The sequence below is a fragment of the Echiichthys vipera genome (genome assembly GCF_963691815.1).
Source record: "Echiichthys vipera genome assembly, chromosome: 9".
NCBI lineage: Eukaryota > Metazoa > Chordata > Actinopteri > Perciformes > Trachinidae > Echiichthys > Echiichthys vipera.
Genome location: NC_139834.1, coordinates 23,939,957 through 23,961,535, shown reverse-complemented (window position 1 = coordinate 23,961,535; position 21,579 = coordinate 23,939,957). Strand labels below are relative to the sequence as shown.

General features: G+C 41.0%; 1 protein-coding gene across 1 annotated transcript in view; it reads right to left on the bottom strand.

Annotated features, from left to right (window-relative positions):
* LOC310951319 (microtubule cross-linking factor 2-like) overlaps positions 1 to 21,579 on the bottom strand; it is a gene marked incomplete at its 5' end in the record, with an annotated part of 98,818 nt that overhangs the window by 21,046 nt on the left and 56,193 nt on the right. Inside the window, 7 exons of the mRNA XM_083919480.1 lie at positions 1,621 to 1,758; positions 4,547 to 4,780; positions 5,716 to 6,016; positions 6,131 to 6,692; positions 7,507 to 7,660; positions 8,534 to 8,701; positions 14,161 to 14,223. Of these exons, the coding sequence (XP_083775606.1) occupies positions 1,621 to 1,758; positions 4,547 to 4,780; positions 5,716 to 6,016; positions 6,131 to 6,692; positions 7,507 to 7,660; positions 8,534 to 8,701; positions 14,161 to 14,223 (1,620 nt within the window). The remainder of the gene's footprint in view (positions 1 to 1,620; positions 1,759 to 4,546; positions 4,781 to 5,715; positions 6,017 to 6,130; positions 6,693 to 7,506; positions 7,661 to 8,533; positions 8,702 to 14,160; positions 14,224 to 21,579) is intronic.

Here is a 21,579-nt window from a genome sequence, read left to right as displayed (position 1 = left end):
TCATAAAGGCGTCACTGTTCGGCTTTGAAAGGAACTATGAGAGGTGAGGTCCCAGTTGCTCACCTGCACATATATCTTACAGCCAAAGTGGCTGCTAGAAACAACGTAATTAAATTTTTACGGACTACAACTTTTACACCGGAGCTGGAGTCAGGATGTGGTTAGCCCAGCCTAGCAATAAGAATGGAGGCAGGGGAAACAAACTCCACCATTGAACATTGCAGAGAATGAGTGGCAGTAGTATAGCGCTGAACAGTGAATGAAAACACTAGGTTTACATGCTGCTATGTCTCTGCTCTGCTTTGATCTGTTCATGTTACACACAACTGTCTCTCTATAATATCCGACTCCCTTGTTATCTTTCTTTTCCATTCTATTTAAGTCCCCCCCCCCCCCCATCCATCCTCTCAGGCCTGGATAAAGATGCAGACACACAAACACCAATCCTGGTTACTATGGAGACACACCAGCAAAAGGTCAGCCAAACAAAGGCCTTTTCTTCCTGTCAAATCCCACAGCTGACGATGAAGTCACTGTTTGTGTTTGTTTACAGCACTGTGTTGCTAGCATGAGTTGGTCACCGCTGTACATTGAGTGTTTGCTCAGGAAGAAGTGAGGTGAGTATACGCACAAATGTTCATTAGAGGCCCATTTTTGGCGCATAATTAGGGGTTGTATCAGTTTCAGTAACATGAATCTAAATAAAGAATTCTTTCAATTTTTAAAAAATTTGGATGAAGATGCATACTGAATGAAATGCAGAGTAGGGTGAAAAATTGTCAGGAATCACCATGAGAGACCCCATACACATACAAATTTTGAATTTACATTTGGATTAAAACTGGTTGATACCAGTTATGACTCAGCAAAGTTAAGAGCTTCACCAGGTGTCTCCCTCTCCCCTCCCAAACAAAGAAGAGTTGAATCCCATTCAATTGTCTTTCCCGGCTGTTGGGAGAAGATAACAGAAACCGGGGTGTATTCATCTCGTATTGTGCCTAACTTTAGTGGATCGTAACATATTGGATTTGGAATTGATGTGCAGATGCGCCACCTCAAAATGAGACCAAAAATTTCTTTGGATCTTATTTTTTAAGCCACGACAAAGGCCCAGAAGGCTTGTTTTTAGCCCTGCTGATTACCAAAAATGCTTGTTGCTGTGTAACTGAGGCAATGTTGATCACTTTTGGCCCCTACCGACTGGTTAAGAGGAGTGTGCAGTCAGCTGTCAATGATTGTATGAAAACAGAGCAGTCAATAAAATAGGATTTAAAAAAAATTTGACCCTGCAACCATGAGAGCTCCTGTGCAAAAAACATATTAGGCTAAAAGTTGTGGATGGACAGACAGATACACACATGCACGCTCACATGACCAAATGCATGATCACCACAGGCTTACTAATAAAAAGCTTTGTAGTTCGTTTTTTTTGGACAGGCTGTTAAAGGAGCAGACTGCATCTTTTGTCTGATGCCCTGAAGGCCTTTTTAGACTGTAACCAGTAAAAAGCTTCAGTGTTTGACAGAGTGAGAAATTTCACATTCGAACTTTGGCTTTAGGCTCCAGTGTGTATATGTGCGCCTGTCATTATGTGAATAGTTGTGCTTTTGAGCGACTCACCAGTGCATCATCTGCCTCCTTCTCTCCCTGTTCCAGCTGGCTGTCTTCCTGCTTTTGCGTCTCATTGCTGTCCGATTGGCTGTTCTCCTCAGTTTGACCTTTCACCTCCGGCTCTGATTGGTCCCTATAATCAGGCTGCTGCATGCATGCATGGGCAGGTTAATGAAAAAAAAACAAAGAGACAAAAAAAAAAATCACAGAGGACAGAGGGAGGGACAGGGAAGGAGGAGACGATGTGGAACAAAAAACAAAAAGTAGGGGAGTGATGGAATCAAAAGAAAAACAAGACAAACAAACACAACAATAAGAATAAAAAAGCAATTCAACCAAAATGGCGTCCACCCATATGACAACATTGAAAAAAAAAATGAAAAATGAAAAACAAAAAAGAAACAGTTGAGTATGGATCTCACAAGACAAAGAAAAGGATGTAGAGGAAAAATAGCTTGGTCAGAGAGGAGAAGGAGAGAGTGGAGAAAAGAAAGAAAAGGAGAATGGAGGGTAGAATGAACGGCTGAGGGGGGAGGAAACAGGAAACAGAAGAGGACATAGAAGCAGGGGAAGAAAAGAGAGAACGAGGGAGAAACAGCAATAGGAGATAGAGGAGGAAAGGGAGAGGGAAACGGGAGAAATAAGAAGGAGTAAGGCGGTTAGGATGGAAAGTTAGAGCAACAAGAAAAGAATAGGAAGAAACAAGCACAGATGGGGAAGGACAGCAAGAACAAAGGAGAAGAAGAAGTAACAGTGGTAGCAAGGGAAGGTATGTGAGGTGAGCAAGGAGGAGTCGGAGGAAAGTAGTAGAAGGTGAAAGTAGTGAGGCAGTTACGGAGATGATGAAGAGGAGGAGGAGGCGTGAGGAGTGGGAGAAAGGAGGTTTAAAGGGAGGGAAAAGGGGGGAGATGAAAGTGAAGTGCGGAAATCGTCGGTTATGGTGCCCGTGCAGAGAGAAAGAGGGAAGGAGGAAGGGATGAAGGGTAGGGGGAGGGAGGAAGGAAAAGGGAGGAGAGATCGGAGGAGTGTTGGGTCTCAGAATTGGCCTCTAATGGAGTCTAAACATTAGAATGTATTCCCTTGAAACTGTATCATTTCATCACAGCCTCTTCCAGGTAGGCCAATAAGATACATTGATTAATTCTATTAGACGCAGAGTTGCTAATTGTCTGTCATCACCATGAGTGACCCCTTATACATACTACAAATAGCCATTTGATAGAATAGAATAGAATAGAATAGAATAGAAATGCTTTATTGATCCCAAGCTGGGAAATTGCAGTGATCCATTAAGAATATGAGAAAAGTGCACTCAGTAAAGTGCAGATGTTCGTCAGATGTGTCCCCCATTAGAAGAGAATACACAGATTTTTATACATGACGAGTTTCTCTTACTGTAAAGGCAGTACACCGAAATTGCGAAAGTATCCATCTTAAGTAGATTCAGTCGACCATTGAGTCCTGAAAATCTTATAGTTTTTTAAATAAGTGGATAAAACCACCAGTTTGCTAACAATTCTTTAAATAGAAAAGTATTCTCAGATCATCAGATTTGTGCTATGTTCTTTAACACGTTCCTGACAGTTGAAGGCAGGGAAATAACATGCTGTTTGTTTGCACTGGACCGTTTACCTGCATGCAACCAAGGCACGCTCAAAAATGATTGGTCAACACATCTTGGACTAAAAAGGGAAACTCTTGTCCCGTCGCCTACAGGTTCTACATTCCTATGCAGAATCTGTTAATTGTGATCAGTGGAAATGTGATTTATGAAGTTTGGAAGTCTCTCTGGACAACTCTTTTAATCCTAATCCCAGAACCATTTAACCGCCATTGTTTTCTTTGCTTACAAATAATGGATTTTAATGACTGTGATTATTTCAGTTCTGTTTTCAGACTCAAGATTTTGTGTTTTAGCAATGAAATCATAGAGTCAGTGCAGTCTTGTGTTTCTACTAATATTTCTCCTCTTATAATAAAAACCCCAGACTGTCATTTTAAAAATACATTACTCACAGTATCTGCTGTCAGGAACAACTTCATAGCAGAACAAACCAAATATTTAAACCAAAATCATATTAATTGTGCTTTTAGACTGTTCAGAGTTTATTATTTGCTAGTAAACCGTATTACATTATGCTATAGAATCCACCTCATTAAATCCTTATATGAACGATTATGATGTAACATTCAGTTACACCATAGATGTGAGTAAATTAATGATTATAAATGTACAGTAACTTTGAATGAAAATAGGGATAAAGCTTCACCACACTAGATGTACACCCAGATTGTATGGTGAACTGGTTTTATGATATGCTGATGAAAATATACATATATATAAATAAACAGTGCTTTATGCTCTTAATTACCCTACTGTGTCCATGCATACAAACAGGCTCCATTTGAGGCCTAAAGTAGCATCCAAATACCAGGTTAGGAAGCAATTTAACATGCAGAGGACATGGGTGGCATTGTGCAGAGAGGTTTACACTGGCAGCTCAAATCTGAATTCAACAAATACACCCCTACAGGAAGGGCAGGTTTTGTTTTTCCTAATTTACATTTATGGTTGCACAATCACAGCAACAGGTTAATTTAAAATAAGAACTGGACAAACATAATAATTATAAAGAGATCTAGATGAATCTCAGTTAACATCTAGGCACATCAGATTTGAGGGTGCTGTGTAAATCCCTTCTCCGCAGTGAGGAGAAACTAAAGCAGCATGTTTGGAAGGGACTGGGAGGGTTATTCAGCCAAACTAATGGTAAGGTACTGGAGCAAACACAGAACTGAAAAATAGAAAAAAAAACTAGTGACGACAGAAAATATAAACCCAACAAAAGTAAAAGCTTAAAAAAAGAGAGACTAATAAATGAAAGAGACAGAGTGACAAGGAGTGAAAAGGAGGAGTGTGTTTCTCGATTTTTACCTTCTCCACAGCAGTGTTCAGTTCATCCTGCTCGACTCCAGAGCAGGGGAGGGAGGCGCAGCGTGAGGCCAGAGGAGACGCTCCGTCCACTTGTGGTTCCCTACCACCTGCTGGGGGTTTCCCCAGGTCGTCTACCCGCTCTACAAAGGCCTGTAGCTGGGTGTGTAGGGCCTGGAGCCTGCTAGTCAGAGCACCAACCAGAGGCCGGTCCGCCAGGTCAGACAGCTCTAAAATCTGGGGAAAAAACAATTAACAGACTTTATTACACAGTCGGTTGATACTGGCTGTATGAGGGAACGGCTCGGGCTGATGAATAATGGAGTTATGGGGCTCCACTGCAGGTGGCTGAACAATCAGCGCAAGAAAAAGTGCCAGAGCAAAAGAGAAAACATTTGTCACTGAGGCTGAGTTCTTCACTCCTGTAAGTTTTTTCTCTTTTATTTGAACAAAAGAAATAAAAAGATCCGTTGTTGCCTTTTAAATGTTGTTAAATTGGAGTTTATAGTGACTTAGTATATATTTTATTAACAGGTACAGCCAGACTGACATATTGGCCTATCGCAGGTATTTCAGTATCAATTGGTATCGGCGTATGTTTTCCAACACGTGCCAATATAACCTCATGCCAACTTTTTTTACAAGACATATAGTGCAGAAAACTATGCTAGAAATGCGTCATATAATTATTTATTTTAATAAAGAAGAATTTGCCTAAATTGTCCGCAATTGACTCTTATTGAACATACAGTACTATTTAGTTTATTATTTTAGATTTATTTATTCTTTATTTTAATTGTCAAGAATTGACTGATACTTAACAAGAACGTTTATTTAGCTATTTATTTTTATTTTTCATTTATTCTTTATTTTCTCCCTAACTCATTCATTAAACAGCTTTTGTGCTGTACTGTTGAAAGGATTGTTTTTTCTTATTTAACACATTTCATTTCTTTATTCATGCATATATATTTCATTTATACATTCTAATATTTTATAAAGTAATATACAGCACGTACATCTTTAGTAGATTTCATGAAAAAAAGATTAAAATGGCCACACGTTAAATACTCCGGTTTCATGAACTTCCTGAAAAGCTGACTCACTGAAAATGAAAAGGTTTCATCCGACAGTATCGTGGAAGAACAACACACCAACCAGAGGACATGTACCTGGCTGTGAGGCTGAGGTTTCTCCAGGTCACACGGCTCTGCTGCCTCGTTGCTGCACACCTTGTGATAGATGGAGGGGGAGGACGCGAGGCAGTTAGACTCGGGGGAGGTCAGGAGCTGTATCGCCGTGGAAACCAAGCGAGCCTGGTCCCTCATGGCCAGCAAGGCATCATGGTCCTTCTGCCCCAGGTACCCAGGGAGCAAGGTTGTTGCGTCAGCGTTGTCCTCGATCTTCTTTTTCCTCTCCTTGATCTCCAGGGCGTCGTTCTCACCCCCTACTGGCTCTTTGCGGTGGGGCGGGCTGATGCAAAAACAGGGAGAGCATTATTAGCACTTCTCATGCATGTTAGCCTAAAAGTTGGGATATAAAGTTCATTTTTTGACCTTAAAGTACTCAGGGGAAAACTTTGACTACCTTGGAAGGCACTCAGCTGAGTCTCCAGCCTCTGCGTCAGTCTCCAGAGCAAGCCGAAGTGAGGAGGAAGAGGAGGAAGGAGCATGGTAGGAGGCCAGATCACAGCGCTGCAGGTTGGACAGAAGCACTCGGTTCTCATACTGCAGCTTCTTCACCTTCCCGCTCAGTTCTCCAATCTGAAGCCTCGCCAGTCTGATCTCCTCCTCCTGGGCCGGGGCGTCTGTGCTGATAAGCACCGCCCCTTCCTGTATGGAGTGCACCGGGCTGTCGTTGAGCAACCCGTCCGTCAGCGACGCCAGCGAGTTGGACGACAGCGTGGATGTTGGTGGCGGGAGATCAGATTTATAGCGGTTAATCTCATTCATCAGCAGTTTGTTCTGTTCCTCCATCTCAATTAGAGACCTCCTCAGCAGCTCTGCCTCCTCCTCCACAAACTGCAGGTGTCTCTGGAGCTCCATGACGTTTTCAGATGAGGCCCCTCCCCCAAGAACCATGGCTCCTCCTCCTAGACCAAGACCGACCCCCAGACCACCACCAACACCAGAAAGCTCCTGTGGACCATCTATGGGGATGGAAACAACAGCCATTTTCACACAGAAATCCCACAATATAATAGCGGCGTAATGAATGAATAAATTGTTTATTTACATTGAACCAAACAAAGATGGCAGTGATAAGGTTGACTATTGTAAATATATTTCTGTAAGTTATCGATCTGCTACTCGGAACACTGCTTTGCCACTTTTTGACCCTCCTGTGGGTCTACTTGCGAATCACTACTGCGTATCATTCAATAAGATGTCTGTTCAGCACTGTTACAGGAGCTCTGTGGCTATCTCAGCTGGGGGCTTAAAGGCACAACAACTCTGCTCCTCCAGTCTGTCTATGTACCTTACACAAAGCCCTGCATTGAACAGGCGGTGCGAAAGGGACGAAAGAGAGGTCAAGCAGTTGAGAAGGCAACAGAGGAATAAATGAAATGTATGAAAGTATATGAAATAATAATTTCAGATGAATCGTGCAAATAGAAATATCTAAAGCATGTCTGAAAGGAGAAGAAGCAAAAATGATCTTCAAAGTGTAGTTCAACATTTTGGGAAATACACTTATTTTCTCTCTGACAGTACGCTTAATAAGAAGCTGGAGCCAGCAGCCGGTTAGCTTAACTTAGCTTAGCTTAGCTTCGCATAAAGTATGTAACAGTCACACAAAAGCCAGTGTAAAAACGTAATTTTGTGGTTTTACACGTTACTTCCTGGAGTCACTGCTTGTTGCCTAGTGACCCCATTGTGACTCCACCTCCAAAGGAGTTCACGTGTCAGAGAAGTGAATTATGAAAATGTGTAACAGGACGACGAGATGAATTTAAAAACTACCTTGTGGTCCCTTCATGTCGTCCATCTCAGCTCGGAGGCCCCTGTTCTCCACCTCCAGCTCCACAATGCGTCGACTCAGGAGGTTGGCCTCCTCCTCCACCAGCTTCAGGTGGACTCGGATCTCCGCCTCGCGGGTGTGGGGGGAATCAGCAACCTGAGCGGGAAACAAATTCTAAAAGAGTAAGGAGAGGAGAAGCACTTCCTTCCTCACCTCCCATCTGCTCATTCACATGCTCTATCAGCTGTTGACCTTTAAGACTGTTAGCATGAATTATTTTGGTACTTATACTTGTTTCTACCCTATAATTATTAAACTTATTTTAAGTTTTCCAACATTTAAGTTTCCAACAGGTTGTAAAGGACAAACTGTCATATTGAGAACATTATCAATAGTAGTAAAAATATTCTCAGCATTAACAGTACTGGATATTAAATTCTCATCATTAACATAGGGGACTGGAAAGTCAATATAACAGCTGATAATAGTGTAGTGAAAATCATTGGCTGCAATCTGTTGGTTTCAGCATTAATCACTGAAATGGCTCAAAAGTGAGTTGGATTTAATGAGTGTTTTGCCCGTTTATAAAACAATACAACTGCACCTCTGTAGAGTCTTTCCCAGGCTCTTGTGGGTTTTTAATGGATACAAAGGGTGGGGATACTTGACAAAACCATGAGCACCAAAATAGCCTATAGTGGCACTGTTTTGCAGCTCTCAGACAAACATTAAGATATAGAGAGTTAACTGGTAAGAAAAGATGGAACCTCAGGGTTTATATTTTCCTTAAGGTGTTGTGAGGAAACCATTCTGTGGGCTGTATCACACTTTAAATATGAAATCAAAGTCCTCATCCCGCTCCCTCCTCTTCCGTTGTGCAGTGGGTTGTTCACACATCACTACTACTACTACTACTGCTAATTTGCTCATTAATCATCTGATGACGATAAAGTCAAATCTGACACACTTCTTCCTCCTGTATAAAATGGCTCAAAAGTCAGTATCTAGTTCCTTCCGTCCTCCTCTCACCTCCTCCACGGTGAGCGAGGCGTTGACGTCTCCGTACAGCGACCTGAACTTGGCCAACTCCTCCTTCATGGCCTCGCTGTCTTTCACCAGCTTGGTGAGCTTCTTGCACATCAGGGCTGATTCCTCTTTGGCAAAGTGGAGCTGACACTTCAGATCTGAACTGTCCTCCTGCGGTGACGGGACAGAACGAGAAGAGAGCACTGAGGTGAAATTGATACAAAAACTGCTGCATCACAGAGAGGCTGACATGCACGCACATCTGTTATCATGCAATGTGCAGTTGCCATTTTAGTCAATTACTTTAATAATTGAAAGGCATTTCAATAATTGATTTTCAAGGTGTTTTATAAAATTGAACAAACATCGGGTTCAAGTCAGTGTCATTTATTGTGTAATTCATCCTCTTGGGCTTTTGAACCTTTTTTGGTAAGAGTTGCAATGAAAAATAATCAATACATTAACAAATGATGACAATCAGCTCAGTTGTCTCAAATGAAATAAAATGAATGGGTAAACAATATTCCAGTTATGTAATAACTCAAAGTACAAGAATGACATAAAAGGATTAAACAGAGAGACACTGACAGGCAAAGACACAAAGAACAGACAAGACAAAAGACACACAAAGGAAAGAGGGTTATAGAGATGGACAGAGAACCTGACACGGGCGGAAACACACACAGAAAGTTAAAGCTGCAGACAAATGGATAAAAGCTTGACGCTAGTACAAATGCACTAAAACACACACAATTCACAAGAGCCGGCTTTAAATCCTTACGGACAACTGGACAACATTAGCGGTTTAGAGCGTGGTGATTTTATCATTAAATTAAGTTGAGTATTTTTAAAACCATGAGGTTTGGACATCACTTATAACGTGCATTAAACCGCTTGCTTGTGTGTCATTTGAACACAAGCCACAATCCATCACAGTCCTGCAACTCAGTGAGATGAATTGGTTTTACATTCTATTTAAAATCGCCTTGAACTTGAAAAATAATGACAAAGAGCTATTTGACTAGCTTGCGGCTTTCAACTACCAAATGGGGAGGTCAGAGTCATGCTGTGTTTGTTCCCCCTGAGGCTTTTACATAAAACCCCACACATAACAGAGAAACTCCAGAAAACACTCATTAGTGGTTTGCCTCGGACGTCATACAGGATATGAAATGACTGTTTACCAACTAACTGGGATACAAAATACAGAACTAAGTGAAGCTCATAAATGACTGTGCAGATTACTATTAATCTACAATGCACACTATGCACAGTAGTGAGCAATATAATTGCAACTTTGCCTCTTTATACCTACAATGATCGATATTTTTGGATATAGCAGGACTGTGTCATTTTGCAAGTAAAAAAAAGTTAACGTTATTATCTTCTTTAAACAACCTACACCATGGTGCAAGGACTACAACCTCAGCGGGAGTAGCTTTCAACTGATCTTGCGTGATGATGTTCGGCAACCTCTGTACTCTCATTTAGCCACATTAGCTTAACTGCCTTTTTAAAGACACACAAGCTTCAAAATTCACAAGTGAGGTATTTACTGCCTTTCTTATGAAAAACAAAACAACAACATGAAAACCTCTTAAGCTTATGTGAACCAAAAACCGTATTACAGATACCCACGAAAAAAACATTGACTTTGAGACAAGGGAACAGGAAGTGCAAACAAGCCGACTCATTTATGTAATTTCAGACTCATTACTCTTTGGTAAAGGCCAGAACATACAACAGTAGCACAAGTAGAGAAGACCGTCAGTGAAGTGACTCAGTAACATCAAATTGTATATTGTCATGTAAATACTGAATCAAATGACTCAGATGACAATGGGGTCACTCATTGGATCACACTCTGTCTGACATTTTAGTTTGTTTAGTTATTTTTTGGTTTTATGGGTTTATTTACTGTATGGTTCAGGCTTTGCTCTCATAAACCATTTTTTCCCACTAGTTTTTAGCAAAAACAACTCTATACCCTACTCTATATACTCTCTACCCCATTGTACACTTCCTGCCCAGAAAGACAAGAGCAGACATACAAAGATAGCGACTATCTGGATTAGCATAGTGGAGTATTTAACGGCTCGAGAGAGTCTATACTGGACTTTCATTCATTATGTGGCCAGAAAAATGACTCCAGATAAATGCTGATGTGGTACAGTACTATGTCTGGGTGTGTGTTTCGCACACTTTCCAAACCAACTTTAGAAGGGCTGTGTTTCTGTCAGCTGATTGTGGTGTTTTTCTGCCCCCGTAGTGGTCATAAACCCCCATTATAGATATATATTCATCTAGTCAATTTTCAATCCAAATATATTTATAGTGTCAAATCATAACAGAAGTTATCCCTTGACACATTTCATATAATATAATGTATGTCTCTCATCTTACTCCCATCACAAACTCAGTTGTAACTGCTGACCTTGGGTGACCCTTTGCACCTCATTCCTCAGGAGCAGATCTGGGGCCGTATTTGTTTTACGGCCTGTGGAGCATTTCCAACCACATTAAGCAAGGCGAGAGCCAGCGAATTTACAGCCATTTATGGTATGTGGCTTGGAGAGAAAGCCTGGGTTCGCATTAGCAGACCGAGATACATGGTGGTGAGAGCATTAACTTCACCGCAAACACCTTCTGTGGTGATATATCAGTCCTGTGGGTTTTTAAACTGTATCTTGATGTACTATAAAACCTGATCTCATGTCCTTCTAATTCCTGTATTGGCTTTTTTCACAGAGAAGGAAAACTTTTTCCCTTTCAGCTATGCTGGAATTACCTTATTGTCCTGAATATAGGACGACCCTGATTGTAAGACGACCCTCCTTTTTAAGAATCCAATTTAATATCCAATTTCAAACCAACCGTTCAAATGACCAAAACAGAATGAGTCTTTCTTCTCAAGCCAGAGATAGTCCCCTTCAGGAACCCATTAAACACGAAGCATGATCAGCCAGTTTCAAAATAACTCTTGGTCTACAAAAACATAACCAGGTGATACCTCCTGCATCTAAGAGACCAGCTACATACTGTAAAAATCTCTGACAACCAGCCTCTTGTGTTTCTTGGCTGCTGTTTGACTCTGCAGTGTAAACCCCCATTCTATGAAAATGGCATCATAACTCCTCCTCAGTTGTTGGCTGACTTGGCCGACTTTTGAGCCACTTTTTTCAGGGCGATCCCTGTGTTTCTCCATGTTTCAGGCCCCTGTCATGGTAAGCTAAGCTAGTTGTCTCTGTAACAGTGTCGCTGTAAACTATGTTGTGATTTAAAACCTGTCATGAAAGGAACTATTTTTAGAGATGTTTGGCGCTATGTGCTGTTGCGACTGTATACTGACATGTAACGCTCTCACTGTGACTCAGTGACTGTGCATTGATTGTAAAAAAAAAAAAATGGATGTAGCCTCTCGAGGTCCGTTCTCTCAACTTGATCCAATCGTACTCGCCTACGGGAGTCGCCATCTTGTCAGACATTGACTCTGCCTTATTTCCTTTTACAAAAAAAGGGCATTGATGTGAGGTCGGGGGGAGGGAGATACGTCCATCTGGCTGACATATACCTCCGAAGAGAAGCTGTCCCACAAGAGGTCGTGCCCTCTAATTTATTATACAACAAATAAAATAAAAATTAGCCTGCTACAGGCGGATTTCTAGGAAAAAAAACACTATCTTATATTCGGGGCAATACGGCATGTTAGTGATTTGGAAGAAAAAGAAGGGAGGGAGACTTTGGAAGAATGAAGTTAAGGAAAAAGTAATTTTGGGGAGAGAAGAGAGGCAGAATAAAGATGGGTTGGGCATTAAAAGTGTGGTGACAAGGCCTGATCTGTAATCCAAGCATGAACAAAAACTGGGTATGTATTAAGTCACACTTGAGTTTCTAGAAAGTATTGTGACCTAGTAGCCTGGCATCACCAGACTAATCCACAAATGTGTGTTAGTCTGGTACCTCTCAGTTCATTTCATTCCTCTTTCAATCTCTCTGAAGTGGGAAAGCTGCACATATTCTAAAGCACGACTTGAAAGTTTGCTAGGATGCAATTAAAACCTGCAGGACAAGATGGAAAACAGAAAAGAGAGAGATGGGGAGGAATAAAGGAAATGCTGATTTATCAACTTCAAACTGCACACGGTTTGTTTGGACAGATAGAGTGTGAACCCCAGAGGAAATAGGTCACAGACAACAGACAGCCACATAAAGAGCACAGTCATGACTGTGAGGCAGGAACACACTTAACGGATCAAACATGATAGACTTCCACAGCCTGGTTTTAAAAAAAACAAACCCACATAAATGTTGATGTGAAACGTTTCTGTTACCCTCTAGCTTCTGTATGACATGCACTGGGATTTCAAGAGATAGCAAGTTCTCCAGGAGTCAGGTGAAGTATAGTATAACACGCGTCAAACTCTGCCTAGGGTGGATATCGGATCTGACTGTTGGGTCAAACACACATCAGACTTTCACTCCGGAGATTGCGGTTTGTGTCCCGTTCCATATGATAGTAAAACGTAACTCAAACCACAATCTTTTCCTTAACCTAACCAAGTAGTTTTTTTGCCTAAACGTAAGAATAAGGAAGAAGGAAAAAATAAAAGTTACGAAAGTGTAACCCTGGTTCTATAAGCACAGGCTGAGCCCTCTCCTCCAATATCAACGCATTAACCCATTGGATTTTTGCATAAACGTAGCCAGCCAATCAGGATGTGCCTACTTGAATAAGTGCTGACCCCACAGTATAAGGCAGTACAAACCACTCTCTGCCCCTAGATAGACGGCTTCACCTGTACTTAAAGAACTAGGGTTACAATATCGTAACCTATGTTCTATCTCTCACAGGCTGAATAAACGCCCTGTAGCGACATTACATTGACCCAGACCCACTGATCCTGAATGGCTAAAGTCGCTGTGGCACACTTACTTCTTTATAACAAGAAGAAGCGCACCTCAGGGTCAAAAGGCAAACAATATTGGATGGCTATGTTTATGAAAAGAATTCAGTGGGTGAATGTGTGCCTGATATTGAAGGAGAGTGTTACCTATAGAGTCCAGTAGAGGGCAGACTCCCTGTGGTCTTATGTCACCTACAGTACATGCAATAACATTTCTGCAGAGAGAACAGCTCAAGCAGTACTGACATATTATAAAATACTATGAAATTATTATGAAATGTATTATGTATTTTTCATATTTTTAGCTGTTATCTTCATCTACATCCCAAAAGCCTGCTGTTGTAATAATATTAATTTTACAACTGAGGTTATTGTCGTATTAAAAGTAATATTTGTATGTTTCTCTAATGTTTCTCTCTTCTTCCCTTCATCATGTTCTGCAGGTGTTTCAACACCACTCACTCAGCAATTTGTTATTCATGATTTTAGGTACCTGTGTGTGTGTGTGTGTGTGTGTGTCTGTGTGTGGTTCTGTGTGTGCTGGATAAATGTGACTCTCTCTCCAGGCTTAAGTGTCTTTAAGGTTTCGATGCTGAAACTTCACTTTGCGTCTCTTATCGATTTGTTGGACGAGCTTGAGTTAAACATACTCTAGTGGTGTGTGTGTGTGTGTGTGAGTGTGTGTGTGTGGGGGGGGGTGTGTATGTGTGTGTGTGTGTGTGTTACCTGTGGACAGAGCTTCTTGTCAGGTTTGTTGTTGGGCCGTGCTCCTCTTTTCTTCTGGGAGTTCTGCAACAGAGACACAAACAGTGTCATTAGTAAGAAGTGACACATAAACTGCGAACTGTTTCAATAAGATGACACTGAGGGATTGAAGGATGGCCTACAGTGGAACAGAAGGGAGGGATTTAGACATGTCATCATCACATACACTCATGGTTGTACACACCTCTTTTCAACATTTTCTTTCTCTAGGCCACGCTTTAAAACTTTCCATACAAGCAAACATTAGCTGCTCAAACTTATTTTTCAACCCCAAATGTAGTAGAGTTAGTGTAAAAACGACACGCTCTTATGATTTTGTTTTCATACACTGCCTCAAGAGATATTCAAGAGCATTGACCGTTATAAGTTGTTAAGAGTGTTGCAAAACATAACTGACCACTAACCACCGTATGTTTTCAACTTCATATATATAAAACATTTGGGTGACTTTTTCACACCTACACTCATTCACTACTCCAGTACAATCCAATTAAGACGAATCAAGCCAACACTAAAGAACTGCAGTTTGCAGGAGTTGTGACAGCTCACACCAGTTTACCAAGATGACCTCTGATTGTACCTTGTTAAAGGAAGTGTTTGATTTTTTGCTTTCTTGAGAGTTAGATGAGAAGATTGATACCACTCTCATATCTACGAGGGCTACCCTGACTCTGTGCAAAATTGTATAATATCAGCCTGTCAGCATCTCTTAAACACACTGATTGACATGTTATATCTTGTTTGTGTAAGGTACAAAAACTGACTTTATATATAAATAAATATAAAAATATATATTTGGAAGAATGGTATCAATCTTCTCATCTAGCTCTCGGCAAGGGAGCCAATTGCCATGGTGATGTTGGTCATCCCCAAAGTGTTCTTGACCACACACTGACACACTGATAAAAATGCAGAACTACAGCTGTGAGGTGGTAGTAAATGTTTAGGAACAAAGAGAAAGAAAGAAAAAGATAGAGAGAGAGAGACATAAAGGGCTAAATGAAGAGTGAGAGAAAAACATAAGCATAGATATAAAATCTAATGACATGAAAACCAGGCCGCATGCTGCACTCACACAATCTCACACACACATACTGTTCATCCAAGTGTCCGTCCAGTGCATTAGACTCTCATAAATCAGCATAATTCCCGCTTTTTAGAGCCAAGACCAATCTCTCTCACACACACACACACACACACACACACACACACACACACACACACACACACACACACACACACACACACACACACACACACACACACACACACACACACACACACACACACACACACACACACACACACACACACACACACACACACACACACACACACACACACACACACACACACACACACACACACACACACACACACACTGTAAGGACAGACGCTGCAGTGCAAGCAGCTAAGCTCATCTGGCTCAGTCCGTTTCCATGGAAACAAGCTACTCTCCGCAAGGAACCACCGACAACAAAAGAAAGAAATGGAGGGAGGAAAAAGGTGAGAAAGGAGGACAGAAAAATAAGAAGAAACAATACGATTGTCATTCCTTTTTCATTTAGATTTTACCAAAATGTAAACCTTATGTTTCTTAATATTTGAAAGGAATTGTTAAAATACTGTAACCTTTGAGCACTCTCATAGTATCCAGGTGGAGTTGCAGCATCAGCATGAAGGGGATTTGCTTATTTGTCTGATGTTTATTTCCACAGCTCTGTCAGTCTTTCACCCCCCCCCCCCCCCCCCTCTTACTGACCTTTTAATTTTTCCTGTCCTGCTGTCCTGTTACCCCTCTCTTCTCTTCGTTCCCTGCTCTAAATCCCTCTGTGTCCCCAAACACACTTTAACATCAGTTTATTGGGGTGCAAACTCTCTATGAGTGGCTCTAAATTCACTGATCAATAAGCCTGCCTGATAATGGAACCATGGATTCCGGCTGGAGGTTGAACAGATGTCGGGACTATTGGACCAGGCTTTCAGCTGAGCAGCGTTCGGTTGCGGGGTGGAGAGGAAATCTTTACTGGACTTTTAAGAGGAGGCTAATGATGCTAGATATCACACCGGAATAAAAATAGACTCCGTGCGAAAGACATTTTTGAGACTGAGTGACTTGGGAGGGTGAGTGATGTAAGAATAAAAGAGACACTCTTACATCACAAATCCTTATTAGTGAGCCAGCAGTCTGACATTTTAAAACCTTTTTATACCTGTGCGTTCACCTGTTTATTATTATTTTGGAAATGTTGAAATAACGGCAGGGATCATATAGATACAAAAAATACATACATTTATTATTTGTATTTATTTTAAAAGGCTTTTTTCCACAGCAGCAATTTGGACAGGTGTTACTGATAGCATTAACCATGGCTCTGTTCTATTCAAGTGTCCCAGTAAGTTCAATTCAATTCAATTTTATTTATAGTGCCAAATGATAACAAAAGTTATCTCAGGACACTTTACAGACTAGGTATTGACCACACTCTATGACTTATTTATGATTTACATAGACCCAACAATTCCCCCGTAGAGTTAGTCATGACACTGTGGACTTTTTTCTGTTGTCATTATTAGCCGTAATCGTAACGTTTAAAGATAGGTCCGACATATCTGATTTCTGCTGTGCTTATTTAATGTACATGCTTATGCTTTGCTTGTGACTTTGATAAGCCAAATATATTGTTATGAACAGCGAAATGTCACCACCACTCGGACTGACGGCTAGTTTTGGGTGGTTTAATTTTCTTTAGTCTGTGGGCCATTAGTGAAAGTGTTGTTATTAATGAGATATAAAGCATTAGTGAAAGTGTTGTTATTAATGAGATATAAAGCATTAGTGAAAGTGTTGTTATTAATGAGATATGAAGCATTAGTGAAAGTGTTGTTATTAATGAGATATAAAGCATTAGTGAAAGTGTTGTTATTAATGAGATATGAAGCATTAGTGAAAGTGTTGTTATTAATGAGATATGAAGCATGTTCCCCGCACCATTAAATTATATGTTCAGGACGGAGGGATTTTCTCCCTAAAAGTTACTGTGAAACTTTTGGGTCTATAGCAGCATAAACTGGGGATTAAATACCTGAACATCCTGTACCACAAAAGGATGAGTCAGGCTTAACTTCCCTGAACTGATAATCATCAGCCGGAAATGTGTCAGAGTTGCCTTCACTTGCAAGTTGCATCAGCAGGCCAACGGCTGCACGGACTGTCAGTTTAACAGCTCAACTGAGGAACCGCTGCCCGAAGCTAAAAAGGATGATTTGTTTCTCGAAAGTTTTTGTTAAAGCAATCCTAATTCTCACTTTTACAAACGTATGATTGAAGATGTCCATTATTCATTATGTAAAAGACACATACACCGTGACCAGAGCCTGGTTCTCATGTTCCTGAGCCCTCCGATCTACGGTTACACTAAGATAAGATGGCAGGTTGACTTCCATGTTATCAGATAATTTAACAGCTTCTAGTTATGCCCTCTGCTTTTCCAGTGGCAGCAAAAGTTTTGTAACATTTCACTGTATATCAGGGCAATTTCATTGTTGGTTAAGGGGAAAAGCTGGTTATTGAGAAAATAGTGGGAAAAGGATGGCAAAGACAGAGAGAAGTAGATGAAATGATATATTTCTCTATCTCTTAAGTAGGGTGTGTTCAAGTGCAACTTGTCAGCACATGGTTGTCGCTTGGGATAAACGCGTCAGCTAAATAAATGTAATGTAATGACTTTTCTAAGACATAAATACAGGCCAGGCCCTCCTTTTTGCCCGGCGGATCAAGGGAAACTGATCAGGACAGAGGGGGAAAGAGTACAAGATGGTCGATGACGGAGAGAAAAGACATGGAGAAAGATAAGGACAACGATGACAGAGCGAGAAAAATGGGAGAGTGAAAAAGAGGGATGTTGTCATTCCCCCGTTATGGATGAGGAGACACATCAGTGTGAACTCTCCTCCTTCATATCTAATCTCATCTCCAGCTCAACCAGCTGTGACACGCAGAACAGGGCGGGATCAAACACACTGAGAGACCTGATGAAAGAGTTAGGAAAGTCTGGAAGAGGAGAGGGAAAAATGTTGAAACTGTGCCCAGAGACGGACAGGGGAGTGTAGGAAATAAAACAAACCAATGTTGAAACTCTGGGTATGGAAATGATATGAGCTCTGTGAGGTTATGAGACTGTGCACCAGGAGCGAATGAACACACTGAAAACAATGTTGAAACTTAGATTAAGACAGGAAAGCAAACAGCAAATAGTCTTAGAAACATGACCGAAGTGCAACTGTATATAGACACAGAGAAATTAAAGTGTGCGCTGTCTATTGTTGCACTGTAAGCAATATTAGAAGGGTGCCGCGGTATCCAACCGATAAAAACGATACCTCTTCACCTTTTATTAGTATCGGCCCTTTATGAACTTTCTGCAACAGTGGGGCAGCGTGTCTCATCACTGCCTGCAGCCAGAGTGGTCGTGGTTTTATAGTGACATGTCACTCACAGAGACAGACAGACATGGCTGAAAGTGGCTAGAGTGCTCCTGTCGACCGTCCTCGGCTTGTTGAAAAAGCAAATGCACGGAGCGAAATATTTTAGTATTTCGCTTACATTGCCGACAGTAAGGGCAAGCCCACAGACACCACAAAGCCCGTCTCACCACCGACCAACCTGGAGAAACATCGAGCTGAAAGACATTAGGGACTTCAAAGAGTTCAGACTATGGTTCAGGGAGCTGCAGGTTAACGATACAAAACATAAATATCCATCCAAATAACGTTTAGTCAAGCGAGTGTTAATTTTGTGACAAGCAAACTTTTTCCACCCTCAGAGTTGCACGCGGCAGTCAGGGGTAAAGCAAACTGTTTAACCGTCCAATGTGGTTCACACATGTATGCAAACAGTTCACACTGGAAACATTTACTTTACCAGAACATGTGCTGGATAACCTTAAAATTGCCAAAGAATTTTCCAGATAATGACAAACATGTTCTTGTTTTCATATGTCCATGTTCTGTGACAAATCTCTTTTATTTTTTTAAACAGCTGCATAATCATTTCATTGTTGTTATGACAAGTTAAGTAGCTATAGGCCTGTGAATGTTCTCATTTGTTCAGGTCATCGTTTGTCTTTCCTAGACAAATAACCAAGTCCATTTGCTTCTGACTGAAATTGCTTTGGGGATAAGTAGCTATATTTTGACATTTTAGGTTTAAATGTTTTAATTGATAAAAAGAAATAAATAGTTTTTAAGTTCCACATTCTGTCATGTAATATTTTATTACATTACTTTTGATGATTAGTTTTACGCCTGGGTATCGTTTCAGTATCGGTATCGAAAATATTTTAGGCAGGTACCGTACCTATTTTGGTATCGTGACAACACTAGTGCTGTCATCTCATGAGGCAGCGATACACTGTACACAATATCCCAGACTGCTGGATTGTTGTGTCTTGACGACAGACCGGAGCAGAGTACTGTATGTTTGTACAGTGTGCTGATATGGTTTCTGAATGGAGATGGTTTTAACAGCCTACTCAGGTTACGGCCCGTCACACAGGTTAACTGACAATAGATGAGATTGCTCTCTGAGAATTGGATAGAGTGAGTGAGGAAGCAGCGGAAATCAGATTTACTCTCAGTGTACAGACCTGAGCGCTGCACAGCGGAGAGCACAAGCACTTAACTGATATTTGACTTCTTCTTTACCGTTCCCAAGCAAGGACATATTTCAGTTTTTTATTGTCTCATAAAGCACTTTCTTACGTAATTCCTGTTTGTGGTTTAGAGTAAACAGACTTTTCTACCAGCAAATAACCAATTTGGACACTTCAACGAGACACATGGCTGCTGCAGGGCTCAAACTTGTGACTCAGGTTTCAAAATTCCCAGAGTAAGATGAGAGCAGGGGTTCTCATAGTGTGAGTCGTGCCTCCCCAGGGCGGCTCCCAACAGCTTCAGGAGAGGCTCAAAGAATGGAAGTGAAAAATCGCCAATGTTTATGTATTAGGTGTAGTCTGATGTTATGTTGAACAGGGGTAGAAGGGTATCTTGGCTTATTTGTTGAGTGTCTTTGGGATCAAATATCATAATCATGATTCCATAGGTGTCCAGGAATTTAATAAAACCAGCTCAATTACCTTATCTGGCCCTGTTTAGCTTCAACAACGCACTCATTTAGATTTTTGTAGTGAAATTATGAGGCGTCTTATTGAGAACTCCTCATTTCAACTTCGAGAATCAGCTGCTCTTCATCCACTGCAGCGCTTTCAACGTGGATGAAGAGCAGCTTATTCTTGATGTTGAAATGAGGAGTTATCAATAAGGCGTGTCCGGCCGAAGATCGGCTCAAAACGGCACAAACAGTTCGGACATTCCACTGGGAAATAGAGAACGTGGAACACAGAGCTGGAGCTAGGAGGTTGTGAGTTTAGTATGTAAGGATCTTTTTCTTTTTATCTGTACAAAACAGAAATATAAAGTTTTTAGTTACATGCTGAAACTCAACTTCCAAGGCATACATTTATAACAGAAAACATATGGCTGGTTCATTTTTTGGTGGTGATAATATCTCGTTAGCCTTGGAAATACACAAAGGTGGCATATAAGGTGACATAAAAACTGGTTTCCCAACTTCAGGCAGGTTATCCAAACACTTGGTTTTGAACACAGCTGTGATGCCACCATGCATTTTTGTGGGCTACAGAATTACAGTAATATAAGTAAAATAGCAACCAAAGTTACTGGTTATATCATATTTCCAAAGCTCTGTAAGCAACAGGACAGAACTCAACATACTGCAAATTCAAATGATTAAGTCACGAACAACAAAAGTGTGGCGCTGAAATTCTACAGCTAACATTTTCCTCTGAGGGCAGAAATGAGATCAGATGTGTAAAAATGCGTGTTTGCTTGTGTGTGTACTGTAACACAGCGAGCGGATTATAACATCATATTTATCCTTATTCACACAGACTTTAGTGAATTCCAAGGATGCAAAAGCAGCATTAAGCAGCTCTCTCCACTGTCTGCTGCAGAGGAAAGCAGGTTAGAGCACAACTGAGGAGAGCAGCTAAGACGAAAGCAACACCAGTGTTTCCCAAATCCCCAGTGAGTCTGCTCGGCTCATTACGACACACTCACGCTGTTTTCCAAACTCTGCAGGGTTACTCACACACTTTAACACATTTTTTGCAAACATCCTAACACTCTGCTAGTGCTGCGTTGGGAAATAAACAGCTGATTTACCGTCGCCGCTTCAAGTATGAAACCACTCTGTCTGCTGCTGTGTTAAGACCCGATTGAGGATGAGAAATTAAATAAATCTTTGCCTTCCAGTTGTTCGTTAAAAACTTCACCAGCAGTTTTTATGCATTAGTCCAT